General features: G+C 46.1%; 1 protein-coding gene across 1 annotated transcript in view; it reads right to left on the bottom strand.

The window, feature by feature from the left end:
* The window catches only part of DSCC1 (DNA replication and sister chromatid cohesion 1), an 87,636-nt gene extending 72,088 nt beyond the window's left edge, over positions 1-15,548 (bottom strand). Inside the window, exon 1 of the mRNA XM_030218522.1 lies at positions 15,243-15,548. Coding sequence (XP_030074382.1) covers positions 15,243-15,415 — 173 coding nt within the window. The 5' untranslated portion in view covers positions 15,416-15,548. The remainder of the gene's footprint in view (positions 1-15,242) is intronic.
* Between the last annotated feature and the right edge of the window lie 2,083 nt (positions 15,549-17,631).

A 17,631-nucleotide genomic window follows, 5' to 3' on the forward strand; every position in this document is an offset into this window, starting at 1 on the left:
GTGCCTGGAGACCCCAAAGCAGTGGAATAGTGGAGAGAGCTAACCGTTCCCTGAAGAACCAGCTAGCCAAGCTATGCCAAGAAGCCAAAGCCAAATGGCCCGATCTGCTTCCACTGGCCTTGCTACATCTTAGGTGTACCCCCAAGGCTACCGGCCTTACTCCGTACGAGATGATGTATGCTAGGCCACCACCACTACCCTCTTTTCCCGACTCCTTGCAGATACAGGGCGAGAGTTCCTTAGTGAGACAGATGAAAGCATTACACGAGGTAGTGCAAGACATCCAGCAATACACTGAAAGAGTAGCTCCCTTGGTTCTCACCAATCCCACACATCGGTTCAGGGTAGGAGATGAGGTCTGGGTAAAAGAGTGGGATGAATCTGACTGTCTAAAGCCCAAATGGAAGGGGCCCTCCCTTGTTCTCCTAACGACCCCAACCGCTGTTAAAATTGCAGGAAGCTCGGTGTGGATACATTGGACCCGACTGAAACCTGCCGCTCCCACTAACAGCACCCCGAAGCGTTGGACTGCTCATCACCATCCAGACGCTCCATTACGGCTGACCTTAAGAAAGACGTGAACCACCAGATTCATGCCGGCCCAGCAACAGGAACTCAGCTTCTGGACCCACTGCGTTTTTGGCTCCCTGTTTATCGCAGCCTTCATCGTGGGCCTCATTATCTTCTTGCTGCAAAAGCTCGGATACCTCCCACCAAATCTATAATGCTGAGCATCTTCCTTCTCCTGTGTGCAGTCCCGAGCTATCCTGCCACCCTGAGCCTGAACTGCACTGAATGTTTGCGCCTGGTGCGCCATCGTATAGAGGGAGGATATCACCTGGTTACCACCCTCATTCACCAGACGCAGCCCCCGGAAGGCGATTGCCGGCTTCTCCCGACTTGTGCCCTCATAACCCCGAATGGCCTCCAACAGTTCCACAGATGCCTCCAAGGCAATCTCACTATCTGCCATAGCCCTACCAAGCCAAGATACTACAATGTTACCCTCAGTGTAGGACTCCCTGCGTATGTGGCCGGGCCTCCGGGAGTCGAGGGAGATGGCATTCTGTATTACATAAATTCCACTCGCATCCTTGTCGGTGGCATCCAAACGGTAGCAACCCTAACCTTCGACGTTTGTGTCGCCATGGACAAACACCCTTGGTCTCGCAAATGTGGCAGCCAGAGTTGGCGTGAGGCATATGTGAACGACCACAAGTATGTCTGCCCCTTCAGTCCAGACGTGAGATGCTGCTCTCCGTGGGTTTGGCTCCCATGTGCCGGTGACACTCGAGCCTCGGGCTGGGACCGAGTATGTGCTTATACGGGTGGAGGATATGCCGGCTGCACCGGCCTAGGCGAGTTTCGTCGAGGTTCTGGTAACTATGTGTCCCTAGACTGGCCCATTCGAGGACACGATATGCCATGGAGAGGGACGTGGGGCCTTGGCATTGACGGAGGAGGACTGGATCCGTTGACATATATTACCATATATCAGAGCCTCGAAACAAAGCCTCCTACGCACTACCAGACTACTGTCGTCGGCTACCAAGAGGTATTCGATGAAATCGCTCGTGCTGAACAGACCGAGACTAAATTCCCCATTTCCCCAGAAGCCCGGAATATGTTCCTCAACTTGGCCGAAAACATTGCCCTCTCCCTGGGAATTGCCAACTGTTTCGTCTGTGGAGGCACCGACATGGGTGAACAGTGGCCCTGGGAAGCGAGAGAGATCCGACAGCAAACATGGGATGCACTCAACACCACTAACATTACCTTTCCCCAACGGCCGAAGCCGTACGAATGGGCCCTAAGAACAAATATCATAGGTACCCTCTGCGCTAGTCGAGCGCCATCGAAGCGGTACTCTGTACCAGTGGGAGATTCTGCTTGCACGGGGGTCCTTCAGTATAATGGAAGCCGGACGACCTGGTGGCAAACGGATAACCTGCCCGCCCCGGAGCCTATTTGGACAGAACCCACCTTGAACACGACATGGACATACGGAGGAAACGCCTCCCTCAAGTGGGTAGCCCCGGAGGGCTACTACTATATCTGCGGGCGCAGGGCCTACGAACAGCTCCCGGCCCGCTGGTACGGTACCTGTCTCTTGGGCACTGTTCGACCTAGCTTTTTCCTTCTGCCCCTGCGAGTTGGCGAAACTTTGGGTATCCCCCTATACGTGGAAAAGGGGCCAGATAACCTTGCCAGACGTAAACGGTCCTTTCTAAACACCAAGCCCAAAGTCCAAATTGGAGACTGGAAAGACAACGAGTGGCCGCCAGAACGCATCATTCATTACTATGGACCGGCCACATGGGCTGAAGATGGTACATACGGGTACCGAACCCCTATCTATATGCTGAATCGCATTATTCGCCTACAGGCCGTGCTCGAAATCCTTACTAACGATTCGGCCTTTGCCCTCAATATCCTAGCCCGACAAAACACTAAGCTCATTACCGCAGTTTACCAAAATCACTTGGCTCTTGACTACCTCCTAGCCCAGGAGGGCGGGGTGTGTGGCAAGTTTAACCTCAGTAATTGCTGCTTACAGATTGATGACCAGAGCCATGTCATCAAAGAGATAACTGACCGGATGGTCAAATTAGCCCACGTCCCCGTCCAGACCTGGAACAGCGCGTGGGACTGGACTTCCTCCCTAACCAGCTGGTTGCCAACCTCCGGGAGCCTGCAAGGCCTCCTTGTCATGGGTGGCCTGTTTTTGTTGTCCTGTTTACTAATTCCTTTATCTCTTCCCTTTGTTTTCAGGTGTCTCCGCTCCACCATGGAGAGCATCGCTGACCGCCGGGCTGCTGCCCAGCTCATGGCTCTCCAGATGTACTCCCCCATTCCCCAGTCTGATGAAGCTTACGACGAAGCACCTTGTGGCTGATGTGCACTTTGAACCCCCTGAGTCACTTAATGGGCCATTACCCTTGTGCCAGCAAAAGACCGGCTACAAAGGGGGGGGGGATTCCTCTAGGGACCCTCCGTCTCAACCCCGGCGAAGCAACCAACGGCTGCGCAAGGGCTTAGGGCTCGCTTGTTGCCTCCCTCGCTGACTATCCTTGTCCTTTCTTTCCTTTTCAGGGTTCATGGAGGTGATACTCTCCACCAGAATGGATGTTCAAGTATCAAAAGGGGGGAATGAAGGAGTGGAACGCCGAATACTACCCGAATACTGCTGAACAACAGGACAACCTCATGTTTTTGTGCCTACTGATGGACGTATACTTATGCACTCTACCTCTGCTTTTGGCTGTTTAGCCACACCTTATTACTGCACTGGACATTTGTGCCTTATCCAGTTTTACTGTTTACTAACGAAAGACGGTTGCTGTTTACTAATGTAAGGACAGAATGCAGGACTATTAGACATATAGCTTGTAACAGTAGTTTGCAAGGCCTATACAAGACCAGCTTGCATGTAGCAACGCGACCTTGGAGGGTGCTGACACCCCCTGCATTCCTGAGCCGAACCTTATCTCCTGTGCTAGAAAGGAGCATTGTGTGTGTGTGAAGAATAAGCTGCTAAGTTTCGTTTTTCTTGCCAGTATCATTTCAGTGTTATGACGTGAGTATGTACTGGGACTACAATTTTGTACTGTAAGAACTACAAATGTTTACTGCGCATGCCAGTTGTGATGTGTAAGGGGCCAAATGCGCAGGCCCAGTGGGGAAGTATAAATGTAAGTGTCAGATGATTTATGACACACAGTGTCCCGAGACTACTCGGTGCTGTTCACTTGCTAGCAATAAAGTTGCCTTGTTTGGAACCAAAGTTTGCCTTTCGTCTCCTGATTTCCCACCTGTTTCACAGCCATACTGTGTTCACTATTTCAACTATCCAAGCAGTGGTGATAAAGACCTTACTTTTTGTCCATATTGCATTAATAAAAGGAGGTATGTAATTTACTGTTATATAAGTATTTTTTATATACAAATTTTGTATTGAAATTCAAAAACCAAAATACAACCAAAGGCAAAAAATACACAATTACAATTCAAATTGCCAGCCATCATAAACGAGGAGGAAAGGCAAATCCACTTAGGTGGATGGACCACAAAATCCCAGAATCAACAGAGCACAAAAGAATGCGGGAAATGGACCAATAACCTCAGAGACTGGGACAACTGGATCATATAAAGCAAACTTTATTACAGACGCGACACAGATCTGTGTTTCGACCACAGGCCTGCCTCAGGAGTCTAAAAGAATATATAAAAGACATGTAATGCAAACATACATAAGAAACATTTGTTATAATGTAAATGTAAAAACTTAAAATATATAAAACAGCCAGAGAAAAAGGACTTAAAATGAATTAAAAGAACATAATTTCAATATGTAAAATATTAGCAAACATATGTGAACATAATTTAAAAAAATTGTTATATATAAAAAATGTCTATCATAATAACAGAAATAAAGAAAAATAACAATACATGGATACATATTTGTGTTCTAAGAGGAAGCTAAGAAAATGCTAGAATATATCCAATTGTAATAGTACATGAGAGAACTTAAAAATATCATGTAGTAATGAAAATATGATAAAAAATATGAACAAGGTGGCAGAGGTATCTGAGCTTGAAACATACCATTGTTCAATATGCATTTCATTTGATAACTGCACAGATATTGCTTTAAAATATAACAAATAATTTTGTATACTTGCACTAGTGAATGCAAACAATAATGGCACTTGCAGAATAAATAACCTACTGGTCTCTGTGAATTTAAATGATCTCATTGAAGTATTCTTTCTAAGAGTGCATCTAATATGTATCTATGCTAACTTATAAATAAAAGGGGGGGAATGGTATAAGCGAACCCCTTGCATCAGTGGGTAAACGTGAAACACCAAGTCAACAATGTGCAGTAGAGATCAGAGCAAAATAAAACAGCAGTGGACACAACTAACCTTGATGATGGTATTTTTTTCCCACTTTGCTCACACCTTTTTCAGTAGTAGCCCAAGGTGAGTGGTGAGTTACATTCAAGTACACTGGATATTTCTCTGTCCCAGAAGGGCTCACAATCTAAGTTTGTACCTGAGGCAATGAAGGGTTAAGTGACTTGCCCAAGATCACAAGGAGCAGCAGTGGGATTTGAACCAGCCACCTCTGGATTGCAAGACCAGTGCTCTAGCCACTAGGCCACTCCTCCACTCGGTATACATAACCGAGTAAGCAACTTCCACAAGAGAAAAACGAAATGGTCTGTAAAGAAACACAATAATTAAAAAAAAAAAAAGTGTGAGGGTCTCATGGTCTAAAAAGACAAGAAGGGGTAGGGGAAAAGACTCCCAATGAATTGAAATCAAAACGAATGATGCAGACCAACGTGCAAAGCCTGCTAACAATAACAACAACAAAAATAAGGGCCACCACTGTATAAAGAAAGACCTTGAAAAAGTCTTCCTGTTTATACATGCAACAGCGCGTCACGCAGTTCTGTCAGCAGTAACAAATGTCAGAAACAGGAGGTAAGACAAACAGCCAGTATTTTAGCAGCAGAATTGCACCAAAAACAGCGGAAGTGATGCCACGAGTTTGCAAAAATAACAATGTCTGAAGTACTGCTAAACGTCACCACATCATGCATATGCGAAACCAAAATTAAAAGACAAAAATCAAAAGAATAGAAATCAAAAAAGTCAAAAGAATACAAACGAAGCCCAAATGGAATACTACCCCTATGGTGTTATGTGACAGGGTCCGTGAACAAACTCCGTATTAAAGATGGAAACTGAAAAATGACATACGAGTGTGCAACCAGCCGCAAGCAAATATAGAATGCTATTATACTGCTAAACAAATATATTCAAAGTTAAGCATACACAGTCACAATTGTAAACATTGTGATATGCAAAAATTAATCTGGAAGCAAACCGGAAAACGTTATGTAAATTGAATACCACGTTTAAATGGATAAGTAATTGTCTTAATTACCTTAATTGACATCGCCCTTAATTGTCTTGTCTGTCTGTATTACTTTTTAAGATTGTAAGCTCTATTGAGCAGGGACTGTCTCTCTCTGTCAGGTGTTCAGCGCTGCGTGCGTCTAGTAGTGCTATACAAATGTTAATAATAATAAGTACTTGTTGCTAATTGTTAGTTATGTGATGATAGAATGAGTTTAGTGATGTAAATAAACCCTATGCGGAGAAAACATACAACAGAATAAAATAATCGTATTAGGAACATATATATAAAAAACTATAAAATTGTAAAGGGAAAGTACCCACTTAGGCATATAAGGAGGAGACTGCCAATGAAAAAAAAAAGGGGGGGGGGGAGAATATATATATGGTACATGAATAAACCAGTAAAGCATCATATATGGGTGCCCGAGGAACAAATCAAAGGAACTAAAAGAACAAATATGAAAAAATATGCACAGGACTCATAGAAACACACTGAAGTTAATATCACTGTTTAGTTCTGCAGGTGCAAGTGTTTTTAATTCGAATATGAGTCTTTGTTCTTCCCTAAGTAGAGAAATGTCCATGTTGCCCCTTCTGGTTTTTGGCTGAAGAACTTTAAATATCAAGAAAGAAAGATCTGAAATAGAGTGGTTTGCTGCTTTCCAATGACTTACCAGAGGTGCACTTTCCACACTCCTATTAATGCAACTTCTATGCGCTATTATCCTTGTTTTAATTGCTCTGGAAGTCTTTCCAATGTATAAAAGTGGGCATGGACATTGGATTAGATAAATGACACAGGAAGTATTACAGTCTGAGGTGTGGTGTAAATTGTATCTTCTGGATGTAGCAGGATGTATAAAGACAGATGTATCTAGAGAATGGCTGCACATACTACATTTCCCACATTGGTGATGACCTAGATGGATAGAAATTCCTCTTGGTTCCGGTAGCATTGAAGGCACTAGATGGTCTTTTAGGTTCCTGTCTCTAGAATAAGCAATCACCAATTTCTTGTTTTTAAAACACTGTAGACCATCCAAAATGTGCCAGTGCCGTCTGATTGACTTTTGAATGAATTTGGACAGAAATTAATATCTGAGGGTGCAGTCTATATCCAGCGATGTTTTGGGGCATGCTTGCTGGAGCAAGATGGGTCTATCTTCTATAATGGCCCTCATATATATCCCTTGTTAATGAATTCTTCAGGATATCCTCTATTATGGAATCTGTGGCTTAAGGTCTTAGCCTGTGTATTGAAGTCTTCAAAATTTGAACATATACAGCGCAAGCGGAGAAACTGGCTAAGCGGTAAATTCTTTTATAGTGCAGGATTATGGTAACTAGTATAGTGTGAGAAGGCGTTCCTGTTGGTTTTCGATAAATGGCTGTATTAAACAGATATTGGTCTTTTGAAATTGTAAGGTCAAGGAAATGGACCACATCTGCATTATATTCCATTTTAAATTTTAAATTAGGATCTCTAGAATTCAGCCAACTGTAAAAGGTTTCCAATGAGTCAACATCGCCTTTCCAGAGGATAAAGATATCATCAATATATCTCTTGTATATTTTGATGTGCTCGGTAAAAGGACTGGATTTCAGATGTTCCTGTTCAAAGTACCCCACATATAAATTGGCCACATCAGGGGCCATGGCCAACCCCATGGCCGCGCCCTTAATTTGTTGGTAAAAAGTGTTCTGAAAGATGAAATAGTTCTTTGTAAGGGCTAGGGTGGCATGAGTATAAGATGATTGGGGATTCTTCTGAGTGGTCCTCTTTCAAACAGTCTTCTCTATGATGTTAAGAGCTTCAAACTGAGGGATGTTAGTATAGAGTGATTCTATATCTAGCGTGATCATAATGGTGTCAGATAATAGACCGTCATAATCTTGCAACATATTGATCATGTCAGTGGTGTCCCGTACATATGACGGGATCAAAGGGACAAATGGTCTGAGAAAGAAATCCACAAAGATGGAGAGGAGTGGGTTCCAGGACAGAGCCATTCCCTGAGATGATGGGTCTCTCCCCCACCACCTCATCATCCCTATTGTCCTCCTCCTCCTTCCTAGCTCTCAACCTTCAACTCCTCCTTCCTGCCATGAACCCTTCCCCATTCCTCCTAAGCGCTTCCCGTCTTCGTCGCCCTACCTCTCCTCCCCTTCTCCGCACTCTCTTGCTCCTTCTCCTGCTATCCGCGGGCGACATCAATCCCAACCCAGGTCCCCCACACCTGTCCTCGTCCTCATCTCATCTATGCAAACGTTTCCGCAATATCTCCAAATCTCATCTCTATTCCCCTCCTCCCCCCCCCCCCCCTTCTTGTGTGCCCTGTGGAATGCCCGCTCGGTCTGCAACAAACTTTCCTTCACCCACGATCTCTTCATCTCCCATTCCCTTCAACTGCTCGCCCTAACCAAAACCTGGCTCACCCCTGATGACTCTGCCTCAGTCGCGGCCCTTTGCCACGGAGGCTATCTTTTCTCCCATTCGCCATGGCGGCGTCGGACTACTACTTTCGCCCTCCTGCAGTTTTCAACCCCTACTCCTACCACAGTCTCACTGCTTCTCATCCTTTGAAGTCCACTCCATCCGTCTATTCTACCCACTGCCACTCAGAGTTGCAGTCATTTACCGCCCCCCTGATAAGTCCCTCCCTTCCTTCCTTACCGACTTCGATGCCTGGCTCTCAGTTTTTCTTGAGCTCTCATCCCCATCCCTCATTCTTGATGACTTCAACATACACACTGACAACCCATCCGACTCGTACGCTTCTCAGTTCCTCGCTCTGATCTCCTCCTCCAACCTCCAACTGAGCTCCACCACCCCTACTCACCAATCTGGCCACTGTCTTGATCTCATCCTCTCTTCTACCTGCTCACCCTCAAATTTCTACGCATCAGCTCTTCCTCTCTCTGACCATCACCTGATCACATTCACACCATCACCCTCCCCCTCAGTCCCGCCCAACACTAACCACTATTTCCAGGAATCTCCAGACTGTTGACCCCCCCACCTTATCTTCTAGTATCTCTGATCTCCTCCCTTCCATCTTGTCCTCCGAGTCTGTCGACAAGGCTGTCTCCACTTAAAATGCCACTCTCTCCTCTGCCCTAGACACCCTTGCACCGTCCATCTCCTGTCCCACAAGGCGTACTAATCCCCAGCCCTGGCTGACCCTTTGCACCCATTACCTTCGCTCCTGCACCCGATCGGCTGAACGCCTCTGGAGGAAATCTCGCACCCATACTGATTTCATTCACTACAAATTCATGCTATCCTCCTTCCAGTCCTCCCTATTCCTCGCCAAACAGGACTATTACACCCATTTGAATAATTATCTCAGCTCTAACCCTCGTCGTCTCTTCGCCACCCTCAACTCCCTCCTCAAAGTACCCTCCGCCCCCACCCCCCCTCACTCACTCCTCAATCACTGGCTGACTACTTTCGCGACAAGGTCCAGAAGATCAACCTTGAATTCACCACCAAACCTTCTCCTCCTCTTCATCCTATAACCCACTCCCTCAACCAACACACCCAGGCCTCCTTCTCCTCTTTTCCCGATATCACTGAAGAGGAAACCACCCATCTTCTCTCCTCCTCGAAATGCACCACCTGTTCCTCAGACCCCATTCCCACCAACTTACTTAACACCATCTCTCCTACTATCACCCCCCCCCCCCCATCTGTCATATCCTCAACCTCTCTCTCTCCACTGCAACTGTCCCGGACAGCTTCAAACATGCTGTAGTCACACCACTCCTCAAAAAACCATCACTTGACCCTACCTATCCCTCCAACTACCGCCCCATTTCCCTCCTACCCTTCCCCTCCAAAATACTTGAACGCGCCGTTCACAGCCGTTGCCTTGATTTTCTCTCCTCTCATGCCATCCTCGATCCGCTTCAATCCGGCTTTCGCCCCATACGCTCGACTGAAACGGCACTATCTAAAGTCTGCAATGACCTGTTCCTCGCCAAATCCAAAGGTCACTACTCCATTCTCATCCTCCTCGACCTATCCGCCGCTTTTCACACTGTCAATCACAACTTACTTCTTGACACACTGTCCTCTTCCGGGTTCCAGGGCTCTGTCCTCTCCTGGTTCTCCTCTTATCTCTCCCATCGTACCTTCAGAGTACACTCTCATGGTTCGTCCTCCACCCCATCCCGCTCTCTGTTGGAGTTCCTCAGGGATCTGTCCTTGGACCCCTTCTTTTTTCAATCTACACCTCTTCCCTGGGCTCCCTGATCTCATCTCATGGTTTCCAGTATCATCTTTACGCCGACGACACCCAGCTTTATCTCTCCACACCAGACATCACTGCGGAAACCCAGGCCAAAGTATCGGCCTGTTTATCCGACATTGCTGCCTGGATGTCCAACCGCCACCTGAAACTGAACATGGCCAAGACCAAACTTATCGTCTTCCCACCCAAACCCACTTCTCCTCTCCCTCCACTCTCTATCTCAGTTGATAACACCCTCATCGTCCCTGTCTCATCTGCCCGCAACCTCGGTGTCATCTTCGACTCCTCCCTCTCCTTCTCTGCACATATCCAGCAGATAGCCAAGACCTGTCGCTTCTTCCTCTATAACATTAGCAAAATTCGCCCTTTCCTCTCTGAGCACACCACCCGAACTCTCATCCACTCTCTCATTACCTCTCGCCTTGACTACTGCAACCTACTCCTCACTGGCCTCCCACTTAGCCATCTATCCCCCCTTCAGTCCGTTCAGAACTCTGCTGCTCGTCTTATCTTCCGCCTCGACCGATATACTCATATCACCCCTCTCCTCAAGTCACTTCACTGGCTTCCGATCAGGTACCGCATACAGTTCAAGCTTCTCCTACTCACCTACAAATGCACTCGATCTGCAGCCCCTCCTTACCTCTCTACCCTCATCTCCCCTTACGTTCCTACCCATAACCTCCACTCTCAAGACAAATCCCTCCTTTCAGTACCCTTCACCACCACCGCCAACTCCAGGCTCCGCCCTTTCTGCCTTGCCTCACCCCATGCTTGGAACAAACTCCCTGAGCCCATACACCAGGCCCCCTTCCTGCCCATCTTCAAATCATTGCTCAAAGCCCACTTCTTCAATGTCGCCTTCGGCACATAACCACTATACCTCTACTCAGGAAAGCTAGACTACCCCAACTTGACATTTCATCTTTTAGATTGTAAGCTCCTTTGAGCAGGGACTGTCCTTCTTTGTTAATTTGTACAGCACTGCGTAACCCTAGTAGCGCTCTAGAAATGTTAAGTAGTAGTAGTATTTTGGGTAACACATATATGGTGGGAATAACTGGATGCTTAACTTGGAGAAACTTTTTTTTCTTTCATGGTAAGAAAACCCACAAGAGAGGAGATATTGATCAATTCCTGAATGTCTTGTTGTATGTTCTTGGTAGGATCTTTTTCAAGGGGAATATAAAACTCCCGATCTGTCAGTTGTCTCAAGATCTCATTGATGTAGTCAGAGTGGTTCATGACAACCACCCCTCTTTGGCATGATGCTAACACAAAGCTTGAAGCAAGACCCAAGTCCTCCCAACCCACTAACTCACTCCTCTCACAAAAAAAAACCCTATTCAAAACACCCCCCCAAACGACAGTTAGATGGAAACATGGGGATGTTCCAAACACTAAGCTATTATGTGTCACCCCAGCTCTCTACTGTATAATTCAAAAAAAGGATGATAGTCTATTCCTTCACAGTGCTGTCAACTTATTAATTCAGCACACATGGTCCACTTTAGCTACTAGGTGTTCGCATGAAGAGATTCATAGATGTTTCCAATGAGCTTCCAAAGCTAAACGACCGGCCATCATGATATTAAAAATCAGTTTGCAATACCTCCTCAGCAGCTCCGCAAGTTTAGAAACATAAAAACATGACAGCAGATAAAGGCCAAATGGCCCATCCAGTCTGCCCATCCTCTGTAACCCCTCTTTTTCCTAAGTGATCCCACGTGCTTCTCCCTGCCTTTTTAAATTCTGACTCAATCCTTGACAGCACAACCTCCACCGGGAGGCCATTCCACGCTTCCACCACCCTTTCTTTGAAATAAGATTACTCCTAAGCCTATTCCCTCTTAACTTCATCATATGCCCCCTCGTTCCAGAGTTTTCCTTCAGTTGAAAAAGGCTCTCTTCCTGTACATTAATGACCTTCAGATATTTAAAAGTCTCTATCATATCTCCTCTCTCCCTCCTCTCTTCCAGGGTATACATGTTGAGGTTCATAAGCCTGTCCCCATATTTTTTGTGTTCAAGACCACTTACTAATTTTATAGCCACCCTCTGGACCAACTCCATCATGTTTACATCTTTTCGTAGTTGCAGTCTCCAGAACTGCACACAATACTCTAAATGGGGCCTTTCCAGAGGCTTATACAAGGGCACCATCACCTCCTTTTTCCTGCTGGTCATTCCTCTTTTTATGCACCCAAGCATCCTTCTGGCTTTGACTGTCACTTTTTCTGTTTGGAAGCTTTAAGGTCATCAGACACAATCACCCCCAAGAACCGCTCTTCCTTTGTACACTGAAGCACCTCACCCCCTATACTGTACCGCTCCCTTAGATTCTTGTGACCCAAGTGCATGACCCTGCATTTTTTAGGATTAAATCTCAGTTGCCAAATATTGGTCCATTCCTCCAGCTTCACTAGGTCCTTCCTCATGTCATTCACACCCTCCAGGGTGTCCACCCTGTTTATTTATTTATTGCATTTGTATCCCACATTTTCCCACCTATTTGCGGGTTCAGTGTGGCTTACAATACATTGTAAATGATGGAAATACAATTTGTTACAACTCGGTTATGGATTACATTGTGAGGAGTTATGCGAAGACAAAGTCAGAGTATCGTTGAGGGAATAGAACAATGGAAAAGAACAATGGTGTCCACCCTGTTGCACAGTTTGGTATCATCCACAAAGAGACAAACCTTACCAGACTTCCCTTCCACAATATGCTCACAAAGACAGCTTTTCTAGCTTCTCTTCGCTTATCCAGGTATTCTCGCCTGTCTTCATCTTATAACATGTGAAGGCTAACCTCCTTTCTCTTATCTTTTCAGCTACTATGTTCGAGTACCAGAACGGCCTTCTTTTCCACTTACTTTTATGTAATTTTCTAGCATAAAGGTTAGTTGCCTTTAATATAGCTCCTTTCAGTCTTGTCCATTGCTGTTCTACATCCTTCAGCTGTTCCCATCCTACTAACTGTTCCTTGAGAAATTCCCTCATCTCGGCAAAGTTTGTTCTTTTGAAATCCAGGACCTTCCATCTCAAATGTACTTGTTTTGTTTTGTACTTACCATTGCCCAAATTACCACATGGTAACTGCAAAGCCTGTGTGGGTAACTGTTGGGCGCATATCCAGCATCATAATCCCATAAAACTTTTACAGCTTTACTAGGCTGCGGTAAGAATTGACCTTAGCGCACCAGAGGGTCTTTCCCATGCACTAAAGTCATTTTTACTGCTGCTGTAAAAAAAAAAAACCCTTATTTTCTATTAATTTCATTTATGGCTATACACTAGTGTTACCATTAGCACACAGCCATTTTTAAACATTACTACACAAGCACTTACCACCACCTATTTTGGAGGCAGTAAAGGTTCCCAGATTAACTGTGCACTAACTGGGCTGTGCAGAAATGCCCACTCTCTACTCCAACACATCCCCTCAAAAAATAATTGCTGCACAGTTAGCATAAGTGCACCCCTCAATAGGGCTTAGTAAAAGGACCCCTAAGAGTAGTGAGAGAGTTACCACCTCCTTTAGTGCAGCCACAGTCTCAAGCATCTGTATTGTTAATGTAATCCCCCATTATATGGGGACCACTGAAAGAGAAAATCCATCTGAGAGTCACTGGGGGGGGGGGGGAGTGATTGATAGATCCCCGGGTAGTAGGCGCAGCCCATGGGGCGTGGTTTTGAAATAGAATGTAGGGGAAGAGAGTCACCCCAGGAGAGAATGACAAGGAGAGAGGAATTACTGGGTGATAAAAATTGGAATTATGCCCAAGAGGGCATCTTTAGTTGCCTGAGAGTCCCCTGCCAAGAGACCAAGAGGAGTAAGGGGGGGCTCCTAAGTGAGGAGCATGACATCTGGCTGTAGAGGGAGGTTGCGGCTCCTGAAGCAGCAACCGTTCAAGTGTGTGAGCTGCAGGTAGAGAGGCTCAACTCAGGAGCAGAAAGGGATTGGAGCCAGGGAGAGCTTGGTCCCAGGGCCAGGCTGGATCCAGAGTGGGGTCACTGCTGGTGTCCACTGAAAACTGAGTCTGTGCTGACAGATGGAGAAAATGCCAGAGGGAATAACACTGCCCACAGGATAGGCATAAACAGGAGAACTGTATACATGTACATATCTCTATTTGGAATCTACCCTTGTAAATTAACCTGAGGAGACTATGAGGCTTATTTTCAAAGCAAGTAGACTTACAAAGTTCCATAGGAACCTATGGAACTTTGTAAGCCTAAGTGCTTTGAAAATGAGCCCCTAAGTGGTACAGGAGTTACTTCCCCCAGAGGAACAACAGAAGAACTGGAACAAAGTTTGGATTTAGCTGTAGTTGGATCATAAGAAACTGCTGATGTTGCTACCACTGCAGAATAAAGGTTTGAGTTCTTAAATAGAACATTGCCCCACAGTGTACTTAATGAGAACTGGGAACCCAGGAGGCTGGGCCCAAAACAGCACAAGTGTCTCCCAAACCCCTGAATCGCAGTTCTGGAACTTTAACCCACTCCCAGCTTGTCATGAGGGTGGACAGAATTAAAAGTAGTGTGCCCAAGTGAGAGGAGTGGAATTGTCCCTGTGAGTGAGACACGGGTTACATTAACAGCATGTGGTAAGTGTTACTATGTGCTAAGCACGCATATTTGCTGCAGAATTCCAGGATATGCATGCCAGCAATGCAATAGTACTGCAGCCATGGAGGTTTAATTGACACTTACCACATGCTAATTCATGCAATTAATACTTACCCTACTTTAATAATGGGGGGGGGGGGGGCGCCTAAGATTCAAATTGCCACCAGTTTACTTTATGCCATTTTTTTTTTTTTTTTTTTGCCAGTCAAGTACTTTTTCTTAACAGATGTCTTCATAAGCTTTCCCTTCCTCAAAACACAGACAGGAATGACAGACTCTCAAAGAAAGCTTTCAACTTCGCTTCTTAGAAACAACTCTTACAAGTCCTCCTTATACACACACGTATATAAACCACCACGTATTGAAGAACAGCCTGAAGTCAGTAGCCGAGAAAGCTCTACAGCGGGTAGTCTCGGTACCTGTTGCCGGCTTCCAGGCGTTTGCAGAGCTCAGAGTCCAGCTCAAGGAGGCAGTGCTCGCCGGAGGTAAGGCTGGGGCTAAAGGACAAACAGTGCACGGTGCGCCGCAGCTCCTCCACCCTCAGTTTAGCAATCTGCAGCGTGGCCTCCACCTCGTCCCGCGAGCGGCTCATCTCCGCTACGATACAAAGGCCACTAGTATCAGGGAGGCAGACACAGAAAGAGAACTTGCACACTCAACAACACAAAACGCCAAAATCAGCTTCAAAAACGCGCCAACACAGCGCGAGCCAAACTTCCCGCCTAGTGACGTGAAGACGTACAACACTGACTCCCGAGTCCCTCCTCCAGTCCCTCCCCGTGTAGGTTCGTATGTATTCATTAAGTAACCTGATTTAAAACAAAAAGCACATTTACTGGCATCAATTTTTATATTTAGCAGAAAGATAGACTGTTTCGCACGCGCCTTCAATATTAGCCAAGAGAGATATATATAAACTCTTGCAGGCAGTGGCGTAGCCAGACTGCCAATTTTGGGTGGGCCTGAACCCAAAGTGGGTGGGCACAAAATTTTCTCTCAACCCCCCCCCCCCCCCCCAGCAAAATGTAGTCACACTCAGATGCATTTGTCACACAGGGTAAAGTGCTGCTTTTCAGTGCATCCGATTTCAGACAATTTATTTAATAGCCTAATCCTTTTCAGTGAGCTTTCAGAGGCCAAAACCTCCTGCCTCAGGTCAGTATAATGCTGTTACGGTATCCTCGCCTGACCTAAGGAAGGAAGTATTGGTCTCTGAAACTTTATTAACACCATATTACTTTATCCTAAATTAAAAATAAAATTATTTTCTTTACCTTTGTTGTATGGCCATTTACTTTTTCTCATTGTGTTGCTCCCAGTCTCTAGATTCTGCTTTCCTTCGTTTTCGCTTAACTCTTCTGCCAGGGTTTCCTGGCCATTTGTCATTTTTCTCTCCTTTTTCTTTGCTTTCTTCAATATTTTTCTGCCTCTCTCTGTGTCCAGATTTAATTCATTCTTACTATCCATTCTTTAATTTCCTTCATCTACTTATGGCTTTTCATCTTTTTCTCACCCTTGTTCTCCCCATGCCCCTTCCTCTTATTCTCCAATCTTTCACTACTCCCCCTTTCCATGCAGCAGCTCTCCTCTTTCTCTCCCCATCCTTCCAGTGTCTCCCCTCTCTCTCTCCCCATCCTTCCAATAGTCTCCCCTCTTTCTCCCTACCCTTCCATCCAGCATCTTCCCTCTTTCTCTCCCATCCTTCCGTTTTCCCTCTTTCTCTGCCATCCTCCCATCTGTTTTCCCTCTTTCTCTCCCATCCTTCCGTTTTCCCTCTTTCTCTGCCATCCTCCCATCTGTTTTCCCTCTTTCTCTCGCCATCCTTCCATTTTCCCTCTTTCTCCCCATCCTGCCATCTGTTTTCCCTCTTTCTCTCCCCATCCATCCGTTTCCCCTCTCTCTGCCATCCTCACATCTGTTTTCCCTCTTTCTCTCCCCATCCTTCCGTTTCCCCTCTTTCTCTGCCATCCTCCCATCTGTTTTCCCTCTTTCTCTCCCCATCCTTCCGTTTCCCCTCTTCTCTGCCATCCTCCCATCTGTTTTCCCTCTTTCTCTCCCCATCCTTCCGTTTCCCCTCTTCTCTGCCATCTCCCATCTGTTTTCCCTCTTTCTCTCCCCATCCTTCTGTTTTCCCTCTTCTCTGCCATCCTCCCATCTGTTTCCCTCTTTCTCTCCCCATCCTTCCATTTTCCCTCTTCTCTGCAATCCTCCCATCTGTTTTCCCTCTTTCTCTCGCATCCTTCCATTTTCCCTCTTCTACCCATCCTGCCATCTGTTTTCCCTCTCTCTCCCCATCCATCCGTTTCCCCTCTTCTCTGCCATCCTCCCATCTGTTTTCCCTCTTTCTCTCCCCATCCTTTCGTTTTCCCTCTTTCTCCCCATCCTGCCATGTTTTCCCTCTTTCTCTCCCCATCCTTCCGTTTCCCCTCTTTCTCTGCCATCCTCCCATCTGTTTTCCCTCTTTCTCTCACCATCCTTCTGTTTTCCCTCTTTCTTGCCATCCCTCCCATCTGTTTTCCCTCTTTCTTTCCCCATCCTTCCTTTTTCCCTCTTTCTCCCCATCCTGCCATCTGTTTTCCCTCTTTCTCTCCCCATCCTTCCATTTTTCCTCTTTCTCCCCATCCTGCCATCCATTTTCCCTCTCCCATTCAGGCCCACCAGCCCCAGCTCCCATTGCCGGCCACTGCTGCTTTTCCTGATGAGCAGCAGTGGCCGGCGCTACAAAAAGAAGAAGCGCTCAGCTGACTGAGCTGAGCGCCAACGGGTCGCTAAGGAAGAGAAAAAAAATGTTTTTAAAAAAACGCGGCA

The sequence above is a fragment of the Microcaecilia unicolor genome, chromosome 1, assembly GCF_901765095.1.
Source record: "Microcaecilia unicolor chromosome 1, aMicUni1.1, whole genome shotgun sequence".
Classification (NCBI taxonomy): domain Eukaryota; kingdom Metazoa; phylum Chordata; class Amphibia; order Gymnophiona; family Siphonopidae; genus Microcaecilia; species Microcaecilia unicolor.